Source organism: Labrus bergylta, chromosome 13 (assembly GCF_963930695.1).
Source record: "Labrus bergylta chromosome 13, fLabBer1.1, whole genome shotgun sequence".
Classification (NCBI taxonomy): Eukaryota; Metazoa; Chordata; class Actinopteri; order Labriformes; family Labridae; genus Labrus; species Labrus bergylta.
This window is the reverse complement of record NC_089207.1, coordinates 29,687,416-29,713,831: the sequence shown is the minus strand read 5'-3', so window position 1 is coordinate 29,713,831 and position 26,416 is coordinate 29,687,416. Positions and strand designations below refer to the sequence as shown.

The 26,416-nt window shown below is 40.0% G+C and overlaps 1 protein-coding gene across 3 annotated transcripts in view; it reads left to right on the top strand.

The window, feature by feature from the left end:
- Positions 1-2,639: 2,639 nt before the first annotated feature.
- gpm6bb (glycoprotein M6Bb) overlaps positions 2,640-26,416 on the top strand; it is a 31,043-nt gene continuing 7,266 nt past the window's right edge. Inside the window, exon 1 of one of the 3 annotated variants that reach the window (XM_020634496.3) lies at positions 2,640-2,798. In XM_020634496.3, coding sequence (XP_020490152.1) covers positions 2,795-2,798 — 4 coding nt within the window. In that variant the 5' untranslated portion in view covers positions 2,640-2,794. Of the gene's footprint in view, positions 2,799-17,754; positions 17,898-26,416 lie in introns of those variants that run through there. The other 2 variants (XM_029277479.2, XM_029277480.2) reach the window with 2 other exon arrangements.

Genomic DNA, 26,416 nt, shown 5'->3' with positions numbered 1-26,416 from the left:
ATGGTGGCTGTTGTGTTTAGCACAACCCTTCAGCAGCTTTTCTTTATTTGCAATTAGGCTCTGCAGAATTACCTCAATTTGCCTCTAATGCCTTCCATCAGCCCTGTTTCAATGTGCTTATGCTTAATGAGAAACAACTTCAATTAGAGGGAGGAAAAATGGATTCAAGAACCATTTGGCATTTGGCTGGGACTCCTTATATTGTCGCTTTGGTAAGCAAAAACACTCAATAAAGACAGTACTAATGTGTCTTATGGTGTGCCTGTATTGGAGATATTTCAGATATTTGTTTGCACTCATCAAACAATCAATAAATCAGTGGGCTGACAGCTATCAAAAAAAAACTGTCAAGGGCCAGATTTAGTGCTAGACAATAAAATGTGCTGAGGGCCCCTTTTCTTGAAAATGTAATTTAAGGTACCATTTTGATTTGTTTTAATTAAACTATAACACAGATGGTCTTTAACCTAGCACTGATTGCTATAAGGTTTTTTGCAGAATACATCTACAGATAATGTAAAACGTTTTGATTGGTATATATCTGTAAGCGACTCGACCATATATACCATCTTACATCGGATAAAAAGGTTTTGTCTGATGTGTTTTGTTTTGCTGTGGTTCACCCTATTAACAGTTGCATGCCTGCCTGCTGTCTGCCAGCTGCTGTGCCTCCTGTAACAGCTAGCCCTGTGCTGGAATGTTCCCATGCAGATCGTCTATTCACACACACACTGACATAAAGCTCATGTACACACAGAGAAAAGGTCAAAAACTAAACCAAAGAGGAGAAAGATTCAAATAATGAGTACAGGATACATCCTGACTGTATGTGGTTTATAGCAAATGAGAAAAAAGAAATAGCTTTGCATACAAACTGGAAGCTTACAGAGATGAATAACACATATGGAAAATGACTCAAACAAAGCAAAAGTATGCATTCATAGGCCAAAAGAGACATCAAGAACAAATATCAAATAATGAATAAATGTGCAAAGTGAATTAGAAATGAACATATTTAGGAAAACATGCAATATTATCATTGTACTGCTGAAGTTGACCAGTTAAATATTTGCCTTTTGGAGGCTTTTGTGTTTGCCATGTTGGGCAGATGCCCTGTTTGGCCATGAAACAGCCCATTGAGAGCTGCCACTTGGCCATCGGTGAAAAGACTGATCTGGATAAGGGGGGACTCAGAACTCCTTGGATACCGGATACCAGCTCACTGGATGGATTGGTGGATGCTGATTGACAATGTTTCTGTAGAGGAATCATTTTTGTGAGAAGTGAGGTTAATTCCAATCCTCAGAAATCATTTCAAACATCAGACACCTTGGGAATCCATAGTATTGTTTTCATAATATGTTACTTTGGTTCTTTTACAGGCTAAGTAGGTTTCTATTCGAGTACTTATTTATGTATGTTTTTCCTGCGGGGGGAAAGGGAAAACATCTGATTTTTAATGTATTCAAAGCATGAATAAGTGTCAAATTCAAGTGATTTTTGAGTCAAAGAGGGAAGCATAATGATTCCAGTCGCAGATTTTCCTTATTGTTCACTGGAATGATACGGTCACTGGACTAAGAATCTGTTTCTCCGTTAGATAAAAGTTACCCTTAGAAAGGCCTTTTGTGACTTGTTGGCTGTTCTGAAGGTGTTTCAAGAATTCTCCTCTAACCATCCAGATTCAAATCCTTCCCATCTGTTATGCAGTAAAAAAGATGTGTAACTCATTTCCCATGTCGGAACATTTGCAAATATGCAGGAAAATGGAACGGTGCCTAAATCCAATGATGTCAAACTTCTTAAAAAACTACTTTACATTCTAATTTGTTTTTACAGTAGATGTTTCACTGTTGTCCGTGTTTCAGTAAAGCCAGCGGTTAAAAATAAAGACATTTCAGTCACCATTTCCTTTTTCTGCAGGTCGCCACTGTTTAAAGTCCAACGATATCAATATTGAGAACCGTGGAAAGTTGGGAGTTGAGAAACATCAGAAAGTGGATTGTTTGCTAAAGTTTCATATGCATATATGTTTATAGAGATTTATTTATGCTAAATCATCATCACATGTCCCCCAATTGGAGCCAGGATTGCATCATGGTATATTTATTGCTGTCTATGCAGACTATTTTGTAGTCTGCAGCCAGAGCCAGCTGAAATGATGGTGGGCAATTCTACAGCAAGAACCAGAAGGCTACTGACAGATTAACTTGCCTACATATTCTGCATTTGGCTACATGATGAATCTCATTTTAGACATTAGCAGAGATGAGGAAGGGGATTTGACCTGGCAACCTGGGTGAAGAAAATAGATGCAACTTTATTGCAGTCTTTTTATGAGATTTATTGGTTTTACTGTACAAACAAATTCTTTGTCCTTATAACTATAAAAGTGACCTGATAACACTCCACCTTTAAGATTGGCTTTATGTGTGATTGGGCTAAACAATAGCAGGACACTTTGCTTGAGTATCTTCTTGGTAATGTAATGTTCATACTAATCCAGGTGTATCTCTACATTAAACATAACTGGGACACTTGTGCATGGGAATGTGCTTCAAGATAAAGTGCTGCGTCCCTAATGCTGACAGGTAGGAGGGGTTGAGGGAGTAGGGGCAGCCCAATCCAGCTCCGTCCTCCCATCAGTAATCCCCCTCTGCGGTGACGTCACGCGGGCTGTCGTGTAGTGAGCAGCCAGGCAGTCAGTGTGCATCCCAGGACGCAGCATCAGTGTAGCCAGGGCTCAACTTCCAGCTGATCGAGGAACTTCGGACGCTCTGAGAAACTTAGAAAAATGGGTGAGTGTGACCAAAAAAAAAATCACCGCGAAACCCTCGCGATGACAGCACGCTTATGATAGACTACTTTGTTTTTGTCGCTTCAACTTTCGGGGCGCGTTGATTGGTTCAACGTAAACTGGACTGATATCAGCTGATGAAATAGGGCTGTTTACCTGACCCGGATCCACGAGATACGGTATTAGAGCAGGCTGCTGAAGAAAGCGATTAGAGAGATTAAGTCTATCAGTAGTTCTGCTGTCCCTCTGTGTGCAGAGGTGTTAAGACCAGATCAACTAGTGTCTCTCTATGGCCTCTCATATCTCTGCCTTTAGAGCTGAACCATTGGAATCTGCTGTTTCATTATCAGCCCCTTTTGATCAGAATTAATCAACAGTGATTGATCAAGCAGTGTTTGAGTGGTAGGTGAAAGGTTGTTTTCCTGGAGGAGAATAACTAAAAGTTACTGGAAACACTAATTAGCAACACATTGCATTAGTCAGATGCTCCATAGTTGAAGCCTGCTGTGATTTATGCCAAAACTTGTAATCTCTATCTGAAGGGTTAGAGCTGAGTACCAGGCTATGTTAAAATCAGACCCAAGTGTTGGCCATCTGTGCTCACAAACCTGGGGGGCGGTTGCATGGTGGGATAGAGGTGCTCATGCCATGGGTGTTAAGCAACTTTAAAGTTTAGAACAGATCGGATGATACACACTCAATTTTTCCATTCTAACATTCTTCCTTGGACTTGATATTTTGCAGAGAAGTGAGGTTGAATTGGGCCAGTACTTTAGATTAGCCATTCTAAAATGCTTTTTTGAGTTTTTGTTGGTTTTTAGGCTGCATTTTTTAAGTTGTATTGTTTGTGATGATGCAGCTGAGGCCAGGGAAGAACACTGTGTGCGAATGTGTATCAATGCTCATTAATTCGCTCTGAAGCTCTCACAGAGGCATCTTTGTGCTCCTAATTTGGAGCCGCTCCTTTGTGCGACTTCAGTGGCTCTTAATGTAGAGAAAGAGAAGTTCAGTGAATTGTACGTTTCAGAGCAGATACCCTGTGAACCCATTCCCCACAGACCCTCATTCACTGTCTCATAGCGGATATTGGGCTGCATGGCAATGAAGCTTTGTGCATTGTCCACTTGTTGAAGCTCTAGTTTAATATTCAAAGTTTCTCGAAGGCCCCTTTTTGGAGAGTTTTTGGGTCCTGTAAGGTGTCTATTCTGTGATTTTTACAATGAAAATCATTGAAAACAAAAGAAATATATTTTCTATTTGCATGAAACCCCAATTAAACAGGATGTTTTGCAGCTGATTGTGTTGGAAGTTTCAAAGTTAAGATGCCAATCAGAGGTTGTTTAAGTTGAGTCTGAACTGATTTTATGGTGACCTCGATCTCTGCAGGGAAACCTCGTGTTTTTCACACTATTTTCCTGTTGTGTGGTTGAATGCTTTAACAGTGCATTGGCCTCTGTGACGGACGTGGGAGGAAATCTTGGCATGAGCTGAGGAGACAGCAAGTCATTTTCTACAAATATCTTAGTTGCTTTGTGTTAGCCTTGCAACAATTACCCAATAACCCAAGAGCCTTCTTGATAACCAAACACAAGAGCAAAAAATGTGGTTTGAGTTCTACGTAGATATTTCGACACTGAGCCAAACATCTGAAGGAGAAAATGTTGGCCTGTTCTTTTCTTGCATGTGCTGATTACTTTAGCCAGAAAAGAATGACATGCTACATCCGAAGCTTAACAATCTATAATGCAGATTGTTGCCCTCGAGCTATTGAGGAGAAATGTGTCAAACATTAGAAACTTAATATCCATTTTTTACTAAACCTGTTGGCAGTGCTTTTAGGAAACATGTGGAAAAACAGTTAAGAGGCTCTAAGTCAGATACAGTCTGGAAAATCAGCCATCTTTTTAAATGTTTTTACAGACACAATTGAATTATGTCCTTAGCACTAAAAAACTGTCCCATGACAGGAGACTCAGCTAATCAGATGCAGCAAATTATGGACACAACTGTGAACACAGTGTCTGTTGTTCCTCTGAGAGCCAGGTCCTGATTGCAAAAAAAGAAGAAAATAAAGAGAGAAAAATGCCTTTCCTCATGGAAACTCATGAAAACTCATGAACCCGCTTCTCAGATTGTTTTGTATTCAATGTGGTGGTCTTGTGGAAAAGGCCATCAACGCTGGATGCAAACCAAGTTCAATGTTACATCATTGTTTAGAGTAATTCTCAAGACAGAGTTAATCACAGATGATGTTGTGTTTTGATAATAACTTGTCTTGGTTCTACAAGAGGGGGATAAATGTGGTGTCAAATGCTAAGTATGTCTTGATTATATTGGAGAACTTCTTATCTGATTGATTCAGTTCTTTGTGATGTCTGAACACAGGAGTTGGGACTTTGTCCCTCGTGATTTTTACATGTGTGCCTGTGATGTGTATCGGAGATGTAAACTCTTCTTTTTCACTTAGTTCCTTTTTGTATCTGAACTAGAATGTCTGGAAAGTGTCCAATATTTTCTCTCACACATTAGCAGGTCTCACTGTCACACACATGCGGTGGAGTGTGTGTGCTGTGACCCTGCATCCTGAGTCTGAGGGGAGGAAAGACCCCTGACAGCTAATGGAGGTGTTTTTGCGGTCTCAGAATCAACAACTTGTCAGCTAATGACAGAGATATAACAGAAAGCCAGATTAGTTTCCCCTCATTGACTCATGGTGATGTTATCCTCAGAGGCAAACTTTAGGTCATGCACATGCTTCTGTGTCCAATTGGGGATGAGAAAAACACAGGAATGTGAGAATGAGTCATCGCAGAGATGATCTCGAGAGAGAGAAGTTTCTCTTGTGTTTCCTAGTTTGGATCAAAGTTTGCTCACCTCAAGAGATGTCCCCCTTGAATTCCCTGACTCTTTATAGGTGGTTTAATCCAAATAAAGTAAGCACCAACCTTTGAGAACAGATCCCACATCTTTATGTCACCATCAATAAGTCCTAAATAGTTTTTTTTTCATCTTGCGGATTACGATCATTACCTACTGAGAATATCCCCTCTTAATGAGGTAGTTGCTGTCAGTTACATGATTTCTGGGCTGCTTTCCATTTGGCAAAGGATATGACCGAGCATCTTTTGTAATTATGCTGCAGATGAGGCCCTTGCGGATCTTTTTGCAACCATGCAGCTTGGAAAAACAGACTCCTTTTTCGTAGTCTAATCAAGACTGCATTCATCTCCTGCTTTGCCTTATGGTTTCCTCTTAAAACTCCTTAATCTCTCCTTTCCTCTTTCATCCTCACTTGGTTTGTTTTGCCTTTACAGTCTTCTTTTTGGTCTGTCATCAGCTCTGCAGCTTTGCCAGAACACTCATGATCATTTGTTCAGCTTAATAACTCCTCAGACAACAAAGAGAACCATTGAGTATTGTGACATGAAATGATAGGAATAGAAGTTCCTGAGTGGGGGTGTTTGTTCAAGCGTGCATCCTGGCCGTCACTTTTACTAAGTAAGAAGGGATGCAAGTGATGACATTTAAATATCTGAAAATACCCTATATGCAAAGACTGCAGGCTCTTAGAACTGCACAGGAAGCCTGGTATGCCAAGGATACAATCTGGCCTTTATTGTAATTGTCAGACCCAATAGAAACACCCACGACTTTCAAGGTTAAAAACTGCCATGTTCATGCATAATAAACTCTACATTTTCATTTTTTTCAATATGTTGGACTGTAACTAAGTGGAGAGGGATATTTGTCATCTGTAACAGTGTTTTGTTCACAGTCAGATGATTGTTCCAGAAGGTTTGTGGGAAATAAAAGGTTGGTGAAAGCAACGTTTGCTCACTCATTCAACAGGCATTCAGCCTCACTGCAGGATTTTCTGCTATCTACTGTCAACTACTGTATGACCTTTTTTTTTTGCTATGGCACCAAAAGCCCTGCACATGAAAGGGGTCATTGATTTGATAGTCAATATTGTTTCCCAGCGTGACCTAATTCCTTTTGCTAGGTTCGGGTAAGCAAGTTAATAGATCACAATGCAGTCACCAAACAGTTTGGTTGTGCTACACAAAATGATGCCTGTGGCTGCTTATACACCTCTACTCTGTAATGGCCACCATGTAGGTCAGGCATTGGTTGAAAAACCATGGTCACAAACTGAAACCAGATTCAGAAGTTTCACTAACAGGCCTATGACAGATCTCTAACTCGAACTGGATTTTCTGTGCCTTTTTCCATTTCTAATTGGCAACTGACTTCCCCACCAATGAAACCCATTGCGCTGATCCAGTGATTTTGGTCAAATGCCTCAATAGAATATCTTTAAGGGACGGGTTAGGGTTCAGACAAAGTGTTTGACAGATGACCAAACAGCATCTGAAACCAAGGCCTTTCTGTTTACAATTTCCAAAACTGTGTAAAGTTCAACACTTCTAGTTTTAAACTAACCTTCAAGTTCTTTTTATTCTTCTGTTCATACAACTTCATCTGTCACACACAAGTGCAACTTTATAAATACAGATAAAGAAACACTAAAAGTCAAAAGATCAGAGCCCTTGTTCCCATTTGAGTCACTTTCACATCTCATTGCTCTCTACAATGCTTCCCACTCTACCTTCAATGAGAACGAGCTTTGTCTCTCTTATAGGATGACACATCAAAGTAGTTTGTTTAAAGCACCCTAAGATACATTTTATTTATTTTTTCCACCTCAACATTTTTGCAAAAGATCAGCAATATGCATTTGATATGACACTACTAGCAACTATTCAAATACTCCAATTTTCAACAGACCTTTAAGAATTATGACGCAGTAATGGGAAAAATCACATATCAATATCATTAACCGGCTAAATTGTTATTTGATGTAACGGTAGCTGCCTTGATTTTCATAATAGGTGCATCTCTGGAGCAAGTAGTAGAACCCAAATTCAGATGGCAGAGTCATCATTCAAAAACCTACAGAAATTTTAATGCCCTTTAATCAGGCTTGATGCAAAAGCTAAGATGGTTGGGAGGAAGTGGACAAGTGTAAGAACTGTGTCTAAGTTTCTGAAACTTCCATGAGAACTATTCAGAAGCTTGACGTGACCACAGTTTGAATGTAAAAGTTGTCAGGTTAAAATGAGAATGGCTAACAGGGCATACAGCTGATTTCCCTGTAAGATGGCCAGGCCTTGCTCGAAAAAGAGGTCATTTGTTCTCAAGCAATTCTGCCTGGTAAAATAAAGGTTAAATTAAAAAAAAGATCATGTGTGACAAGTGAGAGCAGCATGCATCAGTCTGCTTTTCATCGGTGGGAGCCTGCAGGATTGAGCTGTTGGCTGTGTGCCCACTGAGTGTATTCAACCCTCCACAGATAGCTCTTTGTCCCCGCAGCTGCTAAACAACCGTAAGACAAAAGCATCTGGGGTACCCCTGCACACCAGTGAGAAATATGAAGAGCCCTGCCAGACAGCCTGAGACCTTTTCCATGCAGCCAAATGGTACGCTTGGGATAAATTAAGCAGCAATTAAGATGGATAGCCTTGTATGACTTTTTCTTTGCCTCTATATTCAGGATTATATGAGAAGATAATGTTTTTTAAGTGGTACGAGGACTTATTTCTTCACAACATGTTGTGTGCTTAAGATGTTTCAGGAAATGCACATGACTCCTCCTCTGTGCTCATGATGCCATGATGTGGCACTGCATGTGACACCCTGAAACCAGAGCTAGAGACCACTGGATCTAAACACTCTCTCTCTCTCCACTCAGCCACTGAATCATTTTCCTATCTAAGAGAAAGAGTTTCCAAGTGAGGGTTTTCATTGTCTACTTATTATTCTCCAGAGAAAGGCTTGATCGGCAGGAAGAGGCACTTCTGCCAAGCAGATGAAAATCTGCATTGCTGCGCTTTAATAAAGCAACAGCTGCAGGAAACCCAATAGCTGAGGGAGGTGTATTTGGGGAGGCTGTTTTCTTTGCAGTCTTATGACTTATTGGGGGTTTGAGAGGATGTATTTTACTTAGACTTTTTATAGGAAAAAAACTCCCTCTGTACCCACAGGACAAAGCCATTTGTATCTGTGACATTTTGACCACTTTTAAGGCCGATGGGTAACCTCCAGTTGGTTTGCCTCAAAAGCAGGAGAAAATAGCAGATACCGACCTTAAGGGGAGAGGAAATCCCAGATGTTTCTGTCTGAAAAACACACTGACCCCATAACCAGACGCAGACCTGAGCAGAGATCTGTTAGCAGTGTTAATATAACAGCTACACCACTGAGAGGTCTTACAAGTCATCTTAGATTTTGAACCCTGCCCTCTGAGAAAACAATACTGTAACAATAGAGCACCACAGCTGTAAAATAAAATGTTGTGTTGTGAAGGAATGTGGCAGGGCAATATGTGAAAACTTGTGGATATGTGACGTTAGAGATTTATTATGTTAATGCTTAAAACAGAGCATACTTTTCTTTTTTGTTTTAAAGGTGATTTTCGTTTGTGGTATGGCTTGTCAAGACTTTTCCTGTTCCTTTCTATGCCGACAGATACATTATTTTGAAAAGCAACAACAACAACAACAACAAATGGTCTACAAAATGAATAATGTGTTACATGCATCCCCTTAAAGATTGGACATTTTGAAATCTCACATATGGATTGTAAATGTTTTCCAATGCATGACGTGGTCAAAACATGTAAATACAAAAGTCCTGTTTAAATAAATGCACTTCTAGTCCTACAAATTGATAGCAATGTTTGAATGCGAATTGTATACAGTGTGCATCAAGTGTTTCCATCTACGCAAACATCTGCATCATTAGAATGATGGTGTGTGCACTGAATGCATTCCTGGCTGTGTAAATGTTTAGACACTGATAATGAGGAAGTGGCTGCATCACTTTTGACGGTGCCATAAATGGGCTCTACTTTGTGCACTGTGCTCCATAATGTTATTGTTGATAGACAAAATGTCATTACAGTGCTGTTGGAAATCCACCCATCAGTGCTTTAAGCAATACAGTGATATACTGACCCACTGTGGCAGAGGTCAACCAGGGTGGAGTATACACCAACCGCTAGAGAGATTTGCCTCTGTCTTTCTCTCAAAGTCAACTGTTTTCGCTACCTATTGTGAATCATTTAGTTTTCACCGTTTTCTCATCGAAAAAACATCTCTGCAGGGGTGGAGGTGTCAGGTTCAGGTTCCTGCAGACGCTCCCTTCTTCCACAATCTACAAGAGGGAGCCAGGACTTTGAGACACGAGAGGAGAAACTTCTGGAACAATGGCATTAAAGAGATCCCTGTGTCCTCTGCTCTGTTGTCATAGTGCTGTCGATGAATCCTTACACCACGGGGTCTGACTGGCTGGTGCTAAAAGAAGAGGGTTTCTGCTCCTTCTAATGAGGGGAGAGCCGGGGGGTTTGAATAAGGGTAAAGTCTTGGGGTCAGGGGTGAGAGGTTGACAGAATGACGAGGAGGAGGACAATAGGAGCGACAGGGGCAACCCAGAGAAAGAAACCCCAGCAGCTGGGGGAAACAAAGAGGTGGACGGGGGCTGGTCTTCATGGGAAGCAACCCCAAGATTAGCTGGAGAGTCTCGACTGATGTCTCCATGTGTCTGTGCTTCATTATTTCTCTATTGTGTGTGTGTGTGTGTGTGTGTGTGTGTGTGTGTGTGTGTGTGTGTGTGTGTGTGTGTGTGTGTGTGTGTGTGTGTGTGTGTGTGTGTGTGTGTGTGTGTGTGTGTGTGTGTGTGTGTGTGTGTGTGTGTGTTTGTTTACATGCCTATACTGTGCAACAAGTAGGGTAATGCAAGACTGTCTCCAGCAACTTGTTTTTTAAGCACTTCAGCAGCAAGAGTGTGAGAATGTTTGAGTTGTGGAGATCCTAATCAGTGTAGAAAAATGCACATCATTATTCAGACCTTCTGCCAAGAAAACTTCGATTTCTATCATAGCTAATCGATTATACCTTTAAAACTATTTCTCCATTTGAAGTGCCTTAGCATTTGAAAGCAAAGACCCTGCTCCACTCTTGTATCATGGTCCATCATACTTTTTTAAAGAATGTCTTTTGGACTCCATGATATTTGCAGCTTTCTAATAATGTATTAAATTAGATATGAAGGTCTGGAACCTTTTTAGAGGCTTGTATCACATTTACATAATGGACCTCTAAAGCAGCTATAATCAGTAATTGCATCTAATGAAATGAATACTTGTACGAGGAAGTCGAGACAAAGGAGTTCCCGCAGTAATTATAGCTTGCACTCGCTACAGTGCTAGATAATACTGTAGATGTATTTTGTATAAACTGTATAAAAACCCTTTAAACACATCAACAAACACACATAAGAAGCCGGACGTACTGAACACACATCTGGTGGAATTTATGGGTGAGCCTGCACGTCTCCTTCATTGACATTGTATTTTATAGAGTCTTCAAAATAACACAACTTATGTTTCAAAGTGTCACTCTCAGGATGCCAGTGGGCTAGTGGTTGTTGCACGCATCCGATGTGCAGGGGCTGTAGTCCTCCAGGCAGGCAGCCTGGGTTTGAGTCCGACTTGTGGCTCCTTTTCAGCATGTTGTTTTCGACTCACTCTCTCTCCCTCTCTCTCTCTCTCTCTCTCTCTCTCTCTCTCTCTCTCTCTCTCTCTCTCTCCTCCCCGATATCTGACTCCACTGTCCTATCTCTAAATCTCTAACTTTTAATCTCCTATCTCTAAATCTCTAACTTTTAAAACGAACAACATCAAAGCAATACCAATACCAAATAACATAAAAAAATACATTACTGCGACTACTCTTCCTCCGTGAAATTCACTTCTGACATAGTTTTGCTCGAGTATGAATATTTTATAACAGTAGAATTGGGTGTATTTACAGGGCCGCTGCTGGGCCATATCCGGCCAGTTGTCAGGGGTCAATGTGGGCCACACTGTCTGGGCAGATTTTTGTCTGGCAAAAGGTGAGTAGCAGGGTATATGTTTTAAAATGAAAAATGAATCATGATTAATAACAAAAGATCTCAATATTGATTGAAAATAATCAGGATCAGCATGTGTTTAGGGCAATTTTATTTTACAAAAGTTCTGTTTAAAGTTTTGTTTTTTTGCTAAGTTTAGAAAGCTTGATAGTTTCAGTTCATCTGTATCGCCTCATGACCATCGGTTTTATTCTATCTGGTGACCTTTAGTTGAAAGTTGTATCCAACTTTTGATTCCCTGCATCTCTTACCCAATATAGGTTCAAACAAAAGATAAAACATGAGGCCTCCTGATAAGTGTATTTTCTTCTAATAAGCAAGGGCGCCTGAGTCCTGTGCATTTGAGAGAAACAATTTTAATATATTTTTTTGCCCATTTTAGAAATCAAATGTGGTTTAAACCCTCTTTTTACAGGCAACAATTCAAAAGGTAGCTGCAGATTTTATTACAGTATGGATTGAAAAGACAAGGGGTCATTATGTAGCATTATTCTAACAGGGTAATGGAGAGGTGTTTGCTTGCAGTACTTCTTGGCATCTTCTTTGGCTCCACAATGTCAGAGTAGCAGACCACAATTACAGCTAAGCTGGTCCCAGACCAGAGGCATCATTAAAATATTTAGTGCACACTGAAAGAAAAACAATTACACAAAGGCCTTTACTTTTCACTGATACAACAGAAGTTCATGTCCTGTTTGTTTCTCTTCCTCATTCCGAGCTCTTCTTTTCTTTCAGTTCCATCTTTCTGTTTGCTGTTGATTTCCTCTCTCAACTCCAGACTAAAATTACAAAATTCTCAGACACTTGGGTTTGATATCACATGGTTTTTTGTTCGGCCAAGCCATGGTGGCAGTTTCCAAAGTGCTGTAAGCGAGGAGGCCTTGGTAATACGAAGCATCTGTGTCTCTCGCTCTCCCTGCAACCACAGTGGCCAAAGAGTCAAGGCTGTCAAGTTAATTTTTAGAGGAAAAACATTGGTCTGTGTGAGTGTTGCTCCATTTGCAGACCTATCACGATAGTAACACTAACATACAATTAGTGTTATGCTGAGTCAGATATATCCTGGCCATTGTTTGGTCAAACAGCTGTAATTAGACCCAAGAGAAGAACTCCATATGGAGTACAATGGAATAAATATAATGACATAAATTATACCTCTGCTAGAAATATTTGAGATTAAATGGCAGAGTTGAACTTCTGCAACAAAGACTTCCTCAGAGAAAACACATTTCTTTCCCATTGGATAAAAAGTTCCACCACAAAGTTAAATAGCGGTCAAATTAAGATTTTATGTTTGTTGTTGGCTGATGGGAGGTTATGCAAATGAGTTATTGTGGAAAAATGTCCTTAAATAGAATCTGGATCAACTCTCAGCTGCGTGAGAGAACAATGATGTACCCACACCCATTCAGACATTATATATCATTTTCAAATCTGAATCATCCATTTTTTCAATGACAAAGCATGCACATCTTATAATACCATGTGACTCATTCACCAGTATCTTCTTAAGAATTTTCTTAAATTTGTTTTTTAGAAAGTCTATGAAAAAACCTATATCGGATTCATGACATGTTCTTCAACAGCAGATTTGTTCTCACCTGTGTTTTTCAATTTATAAATTCCAATGTACTCATAAACGAGCCGTTCTGCATATTTTTCCTTAATTAGCACAGGAAACACCCCTTTTATGCCCATATAAGGGAATGAGACTGCACACACACACAAAAATCTGTCTGAATCAAAGAGAGAAGTAGAGAGATGTTGGGAATACCCAAATTTAAATATTCAAGTTAAAAATACTGAAGTCGTTCTAAAGTGGATGTAGTGCTGCTCAAAATGAAACCCAAACAGGCTGATATACTAACACGCTATGTAGTTCCATCAGAAGTGGAGACAAAACATACGCTACTAACAGATACATCAGATTATAGCAGAGGCTGAGTTCCTCTACAAGCCTTAATGCTCAATTTCTGATTGTTTAGATCAGATTTGTTTTGCTTTTTAAATGTGGTTGTGTATGAGACTCCTCATCTTCCTAAAAATCCTAAAAGACTTCTAAAAACAAAAAAAAAGTTTTATAAAAGTGAACAGAACAGTTGCTGTTTAAAGTTTGGTAAACTGCCTCAAGTGAAATCTCTATCTTGTTATAGTTGGTGTTTGTTGAGGCTGAAGACTGAAGATCTGAACATTGAAGTCTTGAAGTTTGGAGTTTTGAACTGAACCGATTGAACGAGTTGCATTTTGAGTATTGAAGTTTCCAGGTTCACCTTTGTTTGTACTGGTAATTTTTATTTTAGACTGTTTATTTTAAGAAGACTCCTAAACCCATAGTGTGCTTAGTGATGGTGTTTAGGCATCTGAACTGTCAGGTAACTATTCAATACATGAAAAGCCTAAGTGTTTACTTTTGAGGGATAATATACAACATATTAAACACGGATTCCATTTTATTCCTTTTTTATTGCAATAATGGAGCTTTATTAAAAATAAAAAAAACTTCATGTAAAGCTCTTGATAGAGCCGAGGGGAAAGCACAACCCTCATTATAAGTCAGCCCATTTTGGTTTCCCCTCTCTCCGTCCACATTCTAACAGATGAGGTCAGTTAGCATATTCATTTTTTCCACTGTAGGGAGAGCTTTTTCATAGGAAACTACTCTATGGCTCAAGTTGCTTGGATTGTTTTTCTAAAACATTATATGGAAGTAATAACTCATCTAGCATGGGAGTCGAAACACATTTTGATACTTTGAAATAAAAATCACGTGCTGTGATGTTCAGCAAAAGTCTTCTACAAATTAAAATGCTTTAGTTGTTTTGTCGAGGAAAATAGGTCAGCAAACAACTGAATGGATCTGTATAATGGGTTTGTAGTGAGCTGCTCTCATAAACCAATCAATGACTTGGCTTCAGTACACCAAACATGAAAGCAGATTGACCAATGAAGATGTCCTGTATTTAAATCTAGGCCACCGCAGTAATGCTGCTCACTGAATGCAATGAATAGCCCAAACAGTGTTTACAAGAATCTTGTTTTCAGATGTTATAGGCCACTAATCACTGTCAAAGACAAGCAGGGGGATGTAACAGCTTTTTCCATGAGAGCAGGAAAGTATTCAAGGATATTTGGATCATCAGTTTGGCCTCCTTTTTGAAAGACCTTGGCTCTAATAAGCTGACATACCTCATAAGGGCACACACCTTTTTGGCTGCCTCTTTTTGGTGTGGTGACTCTCTTCTTCTTCTTCTGTTTTCTAAGTGGTGCTTGGGCCCAGGCTCAGACCTGCATCCCTGAGAACTCGGGCCTCAGTGTGAATCCATCAGGGTGCAGGTCTTCACGGGTGACTGAACACTGAGGAGCATTCAGGGCCCCCAGTCTCACAGCGTGAAAGGTTAACCCACAATGAAGCCTCCTCCATTTGTATAAGCTTCATCATCATTCAGATTGTGTCCTCGAGAGAGAGGGAGTGGCGCAGTCTCAAGTTTAACATGCAGCACTACAGCTCTACCTCATGAGTCCACATGAATATTCCCACAGCCACTCAGCCTGTCACAGAGTTTCTGCTAAAGTTCACTGCTCTCATTTAATCCGACAATACCTTTTTTTACTTTATTCATTTTCACTTACCTTACATGAGATTTGGTCAAAAAAGGCCATTAATTTAATGATGAATTTTTATTAAATCAAAATATCCCCTGACATACAGAGGTGAACCTCCAGTTCTAGCCATTTCTACTCAACTATTTACAGCCAAAAAAACTAACAAACAATACACTATCACACATAATGAACTATCAAGAGTTTAACCACTAAAGACACAGATATGTTCTTTGGAAGTTGATGGAGATCTAAACAGAACTCAAATGGTGATTCTTGGACTCAACAGGTGGCCAACAACTTGCTGGTTTAAAGATTATCTCTCCTCCATAGTTTCCAAACATGTATTTGACATTATACAGCCTTAAACACTTCTTTTTATAGGAATAGTTAGAACTGTATAGAGTGACAATAGATTTAATTTGTGTTATAGCCCGGAAAATCATTTTAGTTTTGGAGGTACTGGTTTCTGTTGGTAGTCTGACTGTTTCCATGTGTGGAAAAAGTCCCTGTAGTAATGCAGAGGCACTGAACACAATCAGCAGTCATCAATATAGCTTTAATATATGTTGATAAAAAATAAACACAGTGCAGCTAATAATCTGCTCTTGGATGTTCCCAAGTCTCAAGGAAAAGACAGTCGTGGCCAGAAGTTCTTTATTGCTAACTGTTGGCTACAGCAGAAAATTTAGCAAAGGCTCGCAGAGATACAGTGTCTTCAGACGATAGCCAATGGGTTCCCAGATTGCAGTGAATTAAGATGACATGTTTAGCAGCACAAATCTTACAACAGCCATATTAATTTACACTGTAGTGATGGGGAAGTTGGCCTTGCTTACTGGCATTAGTTTGTGCCGTTCACCAGCTCCTTGACTCAAGCTAACTATAATGTCATGTTTTATACATACAGTTTTTTGTCTTTACAGTTCAGCCATAATAATATGACACTTTGTTCCTTTGCCAATTGTTGCAGCACCTTTAATACAAATATCTCCTTCGGTGCCGAATATATAGATTTGTTAACATGTTAATGATTAACAATAATGGGTAGATTTATCACAATGTCATAAATTTAAGCCTAAAAAAACCAACAGGCCACATGTTTTGAGTTTCTTGTTACATGAGAGCAATAAACTCAAACATTTTGTTGTCCATGCTTTTTTAAGAGGCTGCAGATGGAGTTTGGTCTGTTTTGATTTTGTTGTTCTCAGTAACTTGGAACCAGCTCTGTGCGGTTACATGTGGTACATTTAGTCTTTTGTATCAACTTCCCGTCTTTTGAGCTTCTTAGTACAATTAATGGGTAAATTACAAGTACAACTTCCTCTCGATCAGCTCTAAGTTTGTATATATAGAGTTTGCCATCACTTTACCAGCACACATGTGATTTTGTCTCTGCTGTTGTTTTTCAGGGCTGAGGAGGGTGAAAAAGCTTGAAGATTAGCGCAGCATTTGTTGTTGTGGGATCCCTGCTAAGTTCACTTCCTTGACCCCTAAGGCTCCCTTCCCCTGCTGACCCCTCTCCTCTCTGAGGTCTGGTATCCGTGAGAAGTCCCCACTCCAGCACACCCCCCTCACCCCTCACTGCTGAAAGGCCTTTCTCTCATTAGCATGCCCCTTGGGCTACTCAGCCTGCTGTTGCCAAACAAACACAGCCAAGATCTTCTTCGCTGTCTCTTTTTTTTAAGGTCGTTTGTCCTCTATCTCTATACTTTCAACAGTTTTTTTTTTCCATTACATTTTTTCTTCTTCCTTATTAGCTCCTTCATCCCTCTTAAAGTATTCATGTTTATGCCCCCTTTAATTTCTCAATCCCCAATTTTCAACTGTTCTTGTTTAGTTTGTATCAACCCGGAAGACTCTGTGTCTTCTTGTTCAGGAAATGTCCGGTGTCTTTATTTTATGTGCCACCAGATGGGAGGAAATGTTGTTGGTCAGAGGTTGCTAATGTATGCAGCAGAGGCAGAGGGCATGTGGTGCAAATCAGAAGATGAAGGGCACACACTCCTCCCCCCCCCCCCTCCCCCCTTTCTTGAACTGTGGTCGAAGGTTTTCAACAACTCTGTCAGCTAAAGTTAAGGTCCCCAGTTGATCCTCTCTGATACAACAAACCTATTCCCACAAAGCGTCATTACTCAGAGTTCATTGAGATATTGGACATTTTCAGCCACAACGACTGTATTTTTAACAATAATAATCCACTAGAATCAGAATACATGCACATTGTGCTCCATCTGAAAACAGAATTTAATTGATTTAAGACACAGGGAACAAATTGAGATCAAACAAATCCCTTCTGTTAAGACCTCTATAAAAACTGTGATGTAAGGTGGAGCAGGGCCTCTAGGAAGCAGGATGACACGGAACAAGCCAAGCAGAGAAGGAGAGGGAGCAAGAGAGGAGAGCGTAAGGGTGGAGAAAAGGAAGAGAGAATCTTGCTGAAAAGAAGCATTTTTGTTGGATGGGAGAAAAACAACCATGGAAACTCCATCTGAAGAAAACCAAAAGCAGTGGCAAGACAAAAGAGGTACCAATGAGTGCTTACAAAGAGCCGCTTCAGTTCTTTCTTTTCACTGCTTGTGTGTACTGGAGCTTTCACCTACTCCAACCTGCCTGCTTTTTACTCCACACAAGTGTTTGGTAGATTTTACTCAGCAGGAAGAATTTAAAATCAGTTCAATCTCCTTATTTCAGCTTTTGTATGCATGTTACTGTTAATACTCCGGTCTAATCTCTGCATCTGTAAAGTTGCAGTGTCTTTCAGGTTTCATGCATTTCCCCATATGTTTTGTTTTATTACCTATATAGTTTAAATATGTAAGATAGGATGGGATGCCTTGCAGCTGCCGGTCATCATCATGCCATTGTCCTTTTTAAGTGAGACTGTAGCAGAATTGACAGCAGATCAGTCAAACGTCAGGGTGCATTTAAAGTTGTTCTTAGGGTGAGGGTGGGAAGGGTAGTGATGATTAATGAGGTGGATGAGGGGCTGGAAAGGACTAAGATACATTGAGGAGTGTGCAGACACTTGAGAGAGAAAGAAGATCATTGATGTCCACCTTCTTGTAGGAATCGACAGGAATCATTGATTTTTCTATTGCTCTTTGATCTTAACATCTAGGTGAAATATTGAGCATTCAGACAAGCTATTTTCCCTGAAAGATGGTGCTATCCCTCTGTTTGCATACAACTTTATGTTCTTTATTTGTAGACAGTTGAATTAGAAAATCTTCCAGAAATGTTTCATTATTTAGAGAAAAGGGATTGAAGATATCCATCACAGTTTCTGACAATTTGTCCAAATTTGCTCACCCTATGTACAGAGCTTTTTCAATTGAGTTTTCTGAGTGACACACAAGTTTCAGTTCTATAAAAGTTAATCAGCAAAATGCTGCTTGATTTTTTCATCTCCTCATCAGAGGGGAGCAGTATGTATATTTACTTATAATTTGTTACTTTGCAGTCATTCAAAAGAGGTGAAAAAGTAAGTACCACCAAATCTGGATTTCCAAAATAACTTCTGTCTTGTAAACCTGTGGGCCTATAAAGCCCATTTAGAATCTGTTTACTTGACCTTCCCATCATTTTCTTACCCATCGCACAGCTCATAATCATATATGTACTCCTCTACTGTACCCAAACACATCATTTATCAGCCATTACTGCCTTCTATCCCTCTCATTGTCACTAAAGACACACACGTACAGCTCCCTGAGCTCCTGATGGGTAAGCTGCAGTCAACAGCCATTAGCTGACAGAGTATGAGTTTCCGTTGTTAGAAAGGTAAACAATGAGACCACTTTCGATAAATTTGCAGTCTTAGATCTCTGCAGTCCCTCGACAGCGGCCATTACCGCCATTATGGCGTTTTTAAGTATCACTCCTCTCAAAGTGTAGTGTGGAAAATGAGACTGTTTCTCATAAATGGTCTTTGGCATCTCGCCTCAATGAAGTCAACAAAAAACAACACTTTAGCATTAGCTGTAAACACACACATCTGTTTGCAATGTGGCTAGATGTTCGATTCAAAGTGGATGGCCGTAAAACAGAGTTTATAGCCCTCGGTGTGCAGGATCCAGGGAGGAGAAGGAAGAGTCACCATTCTCCATCATTAATGTGAGGGTCCAAATGTATTTATTTGTGTGTTGACTTAGTTGGTTTATGACACAAATACCTTTCTTAGACGGGTATCATTTGGAGTGCTTAAATGTGTTTGTGTTTCATGTGGATCTACGTACAAGAGGGTGTGTATGTGTTTGTGTCTGGTATTGACTTCACATTAAACAATGATTTTCAAAGTATCTGCTGCAAACTTGGTCACATCTGGTTGGTATAAGATCGTAACCTTTCCATCAAGGGTCTCAGCTGTTGGAAGAAATCACCTTTGGTGTGTCAACAGGCTGTGTTGATGTGATGGCTGTTGTTGAAGGGTGGATGGTGGTGATGAAGCAGAACCAGCTGCAGGGATTAGAGTGACAAGTTTAAGTCAAGCAAATTGCAGGGCTGGATTAACCTGCTTGGTGACCTTGGGGCAGTGATTTACTCTTGGGCAACCCAGTGTCAACCCAAGTCCTCAATTAAAGCAGTTTGGTCAGTTTTCTACAGCTTAAAAATATATCACCCATAGGAACACCTGAAGTGTGATTTCTGGACACTGTCTCCTTGCCTATTGAATAATAGCGGAGTTCAAGTCTGATGCTATATTATAAAAAATGTATAAGGCCATCTGTGGTGGTGGTCAGGTGCAAATGGACTGGTCAAACAAACACAGGACTTTAATCCAAGGTAGTAGAATTGATAACCGGGTTATTTAAAGTTTTGTAACATAAAACAGTCTAATCCAATATGGTGTGTATTTTTTGAAGGCTATGTATATAAGCACTTATTTAGACCCACATACAATGTTTTTCCTAACCAACCAATAAAATCTTTTTAGACCATAAAGAAACCCAAACTGCAAACAGTTAATTTTGACTTTTTTTCTGGAAAAATAGATTAAACAATTAAATTATCATCAAGCAAGATCAAAATTGCTCATGTTTTTTTTTTAGCTAGCGGACTCAAAAGTAATTGATTAAACATTGCAAATGATAACTCTTCAATTCCAGGTAGTCACGACTTTTTAAATGAAACTCTGCTTTATTAAGGTAAAAAGCACAAAAAATTATAAATTTTAAAACTAAAGAGGCCAAAGGCACATCATCAACATCAGTCTGATTTGGGATCTTTGTTGTCATTTCACATTTCTCTTCACCTTCCTTTTCTATTTAGTATTAACAAGCAAGTTTTAAATGTTAAAAAACAACAAACACCAATGAATAAACACAGGAATTTTGGGGACTCTGGAGCTCATAGGTACAATATTTTGTTTGTTAGACTCTAGATTAAGATCAAATATTTCTGTGACTTTGTCCAGCTGTGCCCCTGTCTATTTGTTTCTCTGAGTCTAAATGCTAGCTTGCATGCATCTCGTGTCAGACTTAATGAGACAACTTTTTTTACACACTGTACGATTTGTGTTGATTTGACAAACAGGATTTTGCTGGAGAGTGAAGTGGCTGCTGTGGCCCTTTGTGGTTGAGCTATGTGCAGTGCTGGAGGGGCACACAGGATGGAGCTCAGCGGTGGGCTTGTCCTGGGCCTTGAGCCTTCTAGGCCGGAAGAGCCGGCCGTGGTTTACTGCCACTGTGAATGGCCCCTGAGAGTCCAGTGTGATGGACAGTCTGGGGTTGTACACACTGGCTCTTTGTATCCAGGCCTCTTGGACTCTCTCTGTGTCTCTATTATTTCTCCCTGTGATTCTACTGTGGTAAATCTAGCTCTGCTGTAAGGCCTCACATTGTCATCACAAACAGTTGCTAACTTGTCTGTGTGTCCTTCCTTTTCCTTCTATCTCTCCTCTCATTCATGTACTGTAGCTATGATGCTGGAGAGGCTTGAAGTGGTTAGAGGTCTGACAGGAGTATTACAAGGAGAGCATGTGAATGTCATCAGAAAGGGGAAAAAAAGGCCCAACGTGACCCTCATTTATGCCCCTCCACTCAGAACCAGTCAGCAGGATCCATTTAGTACAAGCTTGTTGTTTGGAGAGACTTCACTGTTAAACCCTGTGGAGGATGATTCAGGCGCAAGTCTGACCTGCAATGTCCTGTTTGCCATGAAATCCCACATAGTGCACTTAAAGGAAAACTGTACTTCGTACTATGCTGCGTGGAAGGTTTCCTGATACTGGCTGGCTTTCGTATAACTCTTAAATACACATGAAAACATCTTGTGTGAAATTTGTTATGTCATTCATCTATGAACTACACTTTTAAAACAGAGGCAACTTAAAATGTATAGTAGGCTACATCTGATAATGGATGTTTAGTTTTGGGATACATTTTTACACTTCTATAAAAATCAATAGTTCTAGTTTTTGTTAAGTATTGGATCTTGTTTTGCCAAGAATTAGATACGAAGATAGCTACTACTCTCCTACTTGTCTGGTAAATACATTATAAATAAGTGACTCCAGGAAGTCAGCAAGCCTGTCCAGGAAGTAGTCCTCAACATAAACCCCATCCACAAATTGTTATACTTGTCTTTATATTCTGCACACAAAAAAAAACCGATATGATGTGTCAAGTTGTAAAACTTTAAACCTGCTGTTATCAAGATTTGTAGAGCCAGGCTAGCTGTTTCTGTTTGGTTCCAGGCTAAATGCTAAACAAAATAAGCTAACTCCTAGCTTGCTTTTGCTGTGTATTTACAGTAGTATCACTTTCTTATAAACTCAACTGAAATACAAGGAACAATGTAGGAAGCTGCTTGCATGGGTTGATTCTGAAATATGAGGCCTTCTATGAAGTTTAATATCTGAAGATGCTGCACTAGCTCTCAGAATCCCACTTTGGCTTTAAAAATGAACTATACAAAACTGATATTACTTTGATGCAGACTACTGTCTTCATGGTACGTTTTGCAGGGCTGCCTAAAAGTTTGGCTTTGTAGTTTTTTTCTGTCTCCCCTGATGTCTAATACCAGGACTTAAGCTTTCACAGAGGCTGTTTGTGAACCGAGTCATATTCTTGAGGTTATAGTTGAACCTTGTCAGTTGTTCCAGTGTTTTTCCAGTCAGCCAGAACAGAGTTATGCTTACCTGCCAATATGTCCAAACCAGCTGTGAAAATACCACCATGGATTTATTGGGTTATTAAGCATAATAACATGAAATTGACACAAGGTTTCTCCAATGAGAGGATAATCTCAGTCTGGATAGATTGATGCTGCAAAAGCAAACCACTCCTGTGGAACTGACACGATTCAAACAGATGGCTCATCGATTGGATTGGTGGTTTTTAAACATAATGTACTTTTTTCCCACTCTTAATGCTCCATGTTAGACGAGCATAGCAGAAACAGACCTGTCAGTCTGACCTTCTCCGCGACAGGCTTGAAGCGGAGGTGGGGTTCATGGTCAATGTGAGGTTTTAAAGCATGTAAAGCATTTCATATATTTGTTAAGACTAACCAGTTTTCTCTGATGGTTAAACTGACATATCTTCAGACAGCAGACTGGCTGTCATAACGATATCATAGCATCCAGCACCGTAACAGTGACACATTTTGAGGCATGGTTTTAAATGAAAACGACACATAATCGCCTGAGTAGCAGCCATGCTTATTTCATCCATGACATGTCACAGTTAATTGCAATCAAATAAATTCACAATGAACCAATGTGACTGTTATAGCTGCTTCCTTTGTTCAGTACATGTACTGCAAAGCATATGGAAACAGATACAGAAATGTCTCTTGAGGAGGTTGAACCCTGGGAGAAAGTTGATTCATAACAAAGATATAGTCTGCTACTGGATCATAACTTCCTAATAGTGTCATCCACTACAAGAGACCTTTTAATGGACTGTGTTTACTTTACATCTGGGCTCAATATCCTGTGGACCTCTGCATTCTGACTCCCAGCAGCCCACTCGCCCTCCCCTCCATGCTCATCAGAGAAATGTGGGCTGCGGTAGAAGTTAGCGACTCTGCTGTGGGCACATTCATGAAGTTGTGGTGAGCATGCTGCCATGACAACTCCTATTCAACCAGCATGGGACAAAAATGTTTTTATCTCCCTGTACTACACAAACAGACAGGATGCCCAGCAGCAGTATTTCTGTTTTAATTTGCTGTGTCAAGGCAGAGAGCACACACACAGATGAACTTTAAAGGTTCTCACCTCGTAGAATGTGGAGCGAAGAGTTTTTAGTTTGTTTCCTCCAAGGAAAACAAATATGTGTTGCGTTTTAATATGCCCTTACCATCTCCAATCCAGAATACGTTTTCCTGTTTCCTTTTTGTGCATTAGTTGGCCTCTAATAAACTTGCACTTAACTTTTGCATTTTTTAAAACAGCAAAACATCACAAATGATGCATCAAGATTTTTACGGGAACATTTGAATGATCATTTCTTACCACATTGTAATGGCACCATTATCCTGTTGAGTAGACTGTGCTTAGCTTAGGTAATGGTGATTCCATTAGTAGATATTGTACCTTTTTTTTTTTTTTTTTTTTAAAGACAGAGCATTATAAGCCTCACTTTCAACAGGAACTAGGGACTTGCATCTGAAATATTTTTTGTTTTGGCAGCAGTGCAGCTAGCTGTAATGTAGAGCTTGATAGTAAGACTTGGTATTTACATGCAGATGCTGTGCATCATTTATCAGATTATCTGCTTGTGTGCTCCATTTATATGTGTTTGCAATGTATTGAATGTTAAAAAGAAATGTACATAGCCTCTTATTCAAAAGTGGGCCAACGGGGAAGTGCCTTAAGGCTGCACAGTTATTAATGACCAGCAGGTGTGGACTACAGTGGTTATACAAAAGATGGGAATATAACAGCAAAAAAATTCTTTACTGAGATAATGAGCAACTGAGTATAATTGCCACTTTCAAGTGTTCTTCAATACAGCACAATTTTCATTTTGTAAACTTTGGTCTCATTTTGGAGTAAACTTGAAGATAAAGCAGTGGATGCTCTAGAGGCTAGGGCGTGGCTCTGAGGATAAATGTTTATAAAGAGAGATACACTGTCCAAAAAGTTGCTTACACTTCTTTAATACATTCTAGTCGAATACTCATTGTCTGTCTTCTTCTGTTTTGGTCTTCACTAACTCCTAAATGACAGCTACCTCATCAGCTGTGATCATCCACCATGTTCACCAGCTAGTAAATGTTACTGGGTACACAGCTAACCAGGGGTTTATCAGAGATATGTTTACCGAAAATTGCTGATGGCAGCAATGAGAGTGAACCAAAACAGATTTGCTGTGGGCCTGGAAACCAAAACAAAGAGCTAAAAGAGGCTGAAAAATCTTTAGAGCTGAGAGGAGCTGTTGCTGGTTTGTCACTAACAGAAACATCTGTTGCATCCAAATCATTTGATCCCATTTTAATAAAAGCTATTGATTAAACTAGCATTAAATGCTTTAGTTGCAGTGTGACATGAGGCATATGTGAGGGATTTAAAACATTACCAGCCGTTGACCTGGATGTCCTGTGACTAACATCCGGTCATACACGTGTATCTGATTGGAAGCACACTGTGGTTTGTTTGCATGGATCCACAGACAGTGCATTGTAATGACTGGTTGTGTTTGTAGGGTTTAGAAACACATTGGATAAGGCAGATCCATCTGGGTCACTTCATTCCCTCATTGTGAGTTTTATATTGATTTCCATTCCAGCTTGGCAGGCAGACACACATTGCTCTAACCTGCTGGAAGGCCATTAGTGCCCTTTAAGTGAAGGGATGAATTGTCAGATGAAACATTATAGGGAGTGAAGACTGAGAAACCTCAGCCTCCTCACACAGGAAACAGTTTCTGATGGTACTAGAGATCTCAGAGGTTTGGAAAGGAAGCACGTTGCATCAAGCCTGGCCCCAGAGGAATTATATGAACTTTACTTTGAACAGACATGTCAGAATATGTTCCTTTGAGGAGTTCTTCATATGATCTTCACGGTTAGTTAGATATGGCCCTGTGAGACTTAGTATCTGTGAAATGATTTCAGTGAATAGCTGGAAGTTGAATTCTTTGACAGTTGCACCGTTTGATTGAATCAGAAGGAAAAGATCATCTTGAAACCCAAACAGGACAGGCTTCGTGTAGCTTAGCTTCAGTCTCTAATCATTGTCTGGCCAAATAACAGGTCCCGGGAATCACCAGTTTTCCCATTTTCCTTCTGAGGCCCCATGTTTTTGTCCGTTATCCATTTCTATTTTTCATAAGCTCTGTTTTCAGCTGGATGCTCATGAAAATGTAGTTACCTTTTGTTTTTTTACCGTTTGTTTTGCGTCTCTTTACATCGTGTTGAGCTGTGAATTTTCACCCTGACTCTCCAGACTTTTTCCAGCCAGCTGGTATTGAAGCTGCTTCATACTTTTTCTCTTTCCAGCATCTGTTTTTTCACTCTTTTATTTATACTGTGATTATTTAGACCACATACAGGTAGCAGTGATAGAAAGGCTTAAAGAGTCGTTGTAGGGTTGGGCTATGTTGCTTCATCTACATCTTGAATATGTTGTGAAAATGACACTGTGACCAGTGGCGATTCTAGAGTCCGTTGGGGCCCCAGGCAAAAACCAACTGAAGGGTCCTCAAACTATCATGTCTGCCCCAGTGGCCCAATGCATACTCCTCTTCCTCTTTTTTCTCTCCTGTAGATGGGTAATTCCTAATGACCTCTATTGACCGTCATTTACTTCTGTTTTCACAACATTGATTCATGGACAGTGAGTGCTGCCAGATGGGGCCCCCTTAGAGAGGTTTTCTACTGTCATTGCAAAATTTGCACATTTAGGGCCACTGCTGTGGTTTAAACTTTGTCACCCATCAGGGGCCCCCTACTGGTCTGGGGCCCCAAGCAGCTCCTCTGACTGTGACTTTTGCGGCCTCCTTTTTATGTCATGTCCAGCCTTTTAGACCTGCACATGACCTGGAGAGCCTCTTTAGACCTGCACATGACCTGGAGAGCCTCTTTAGACGTGCACAT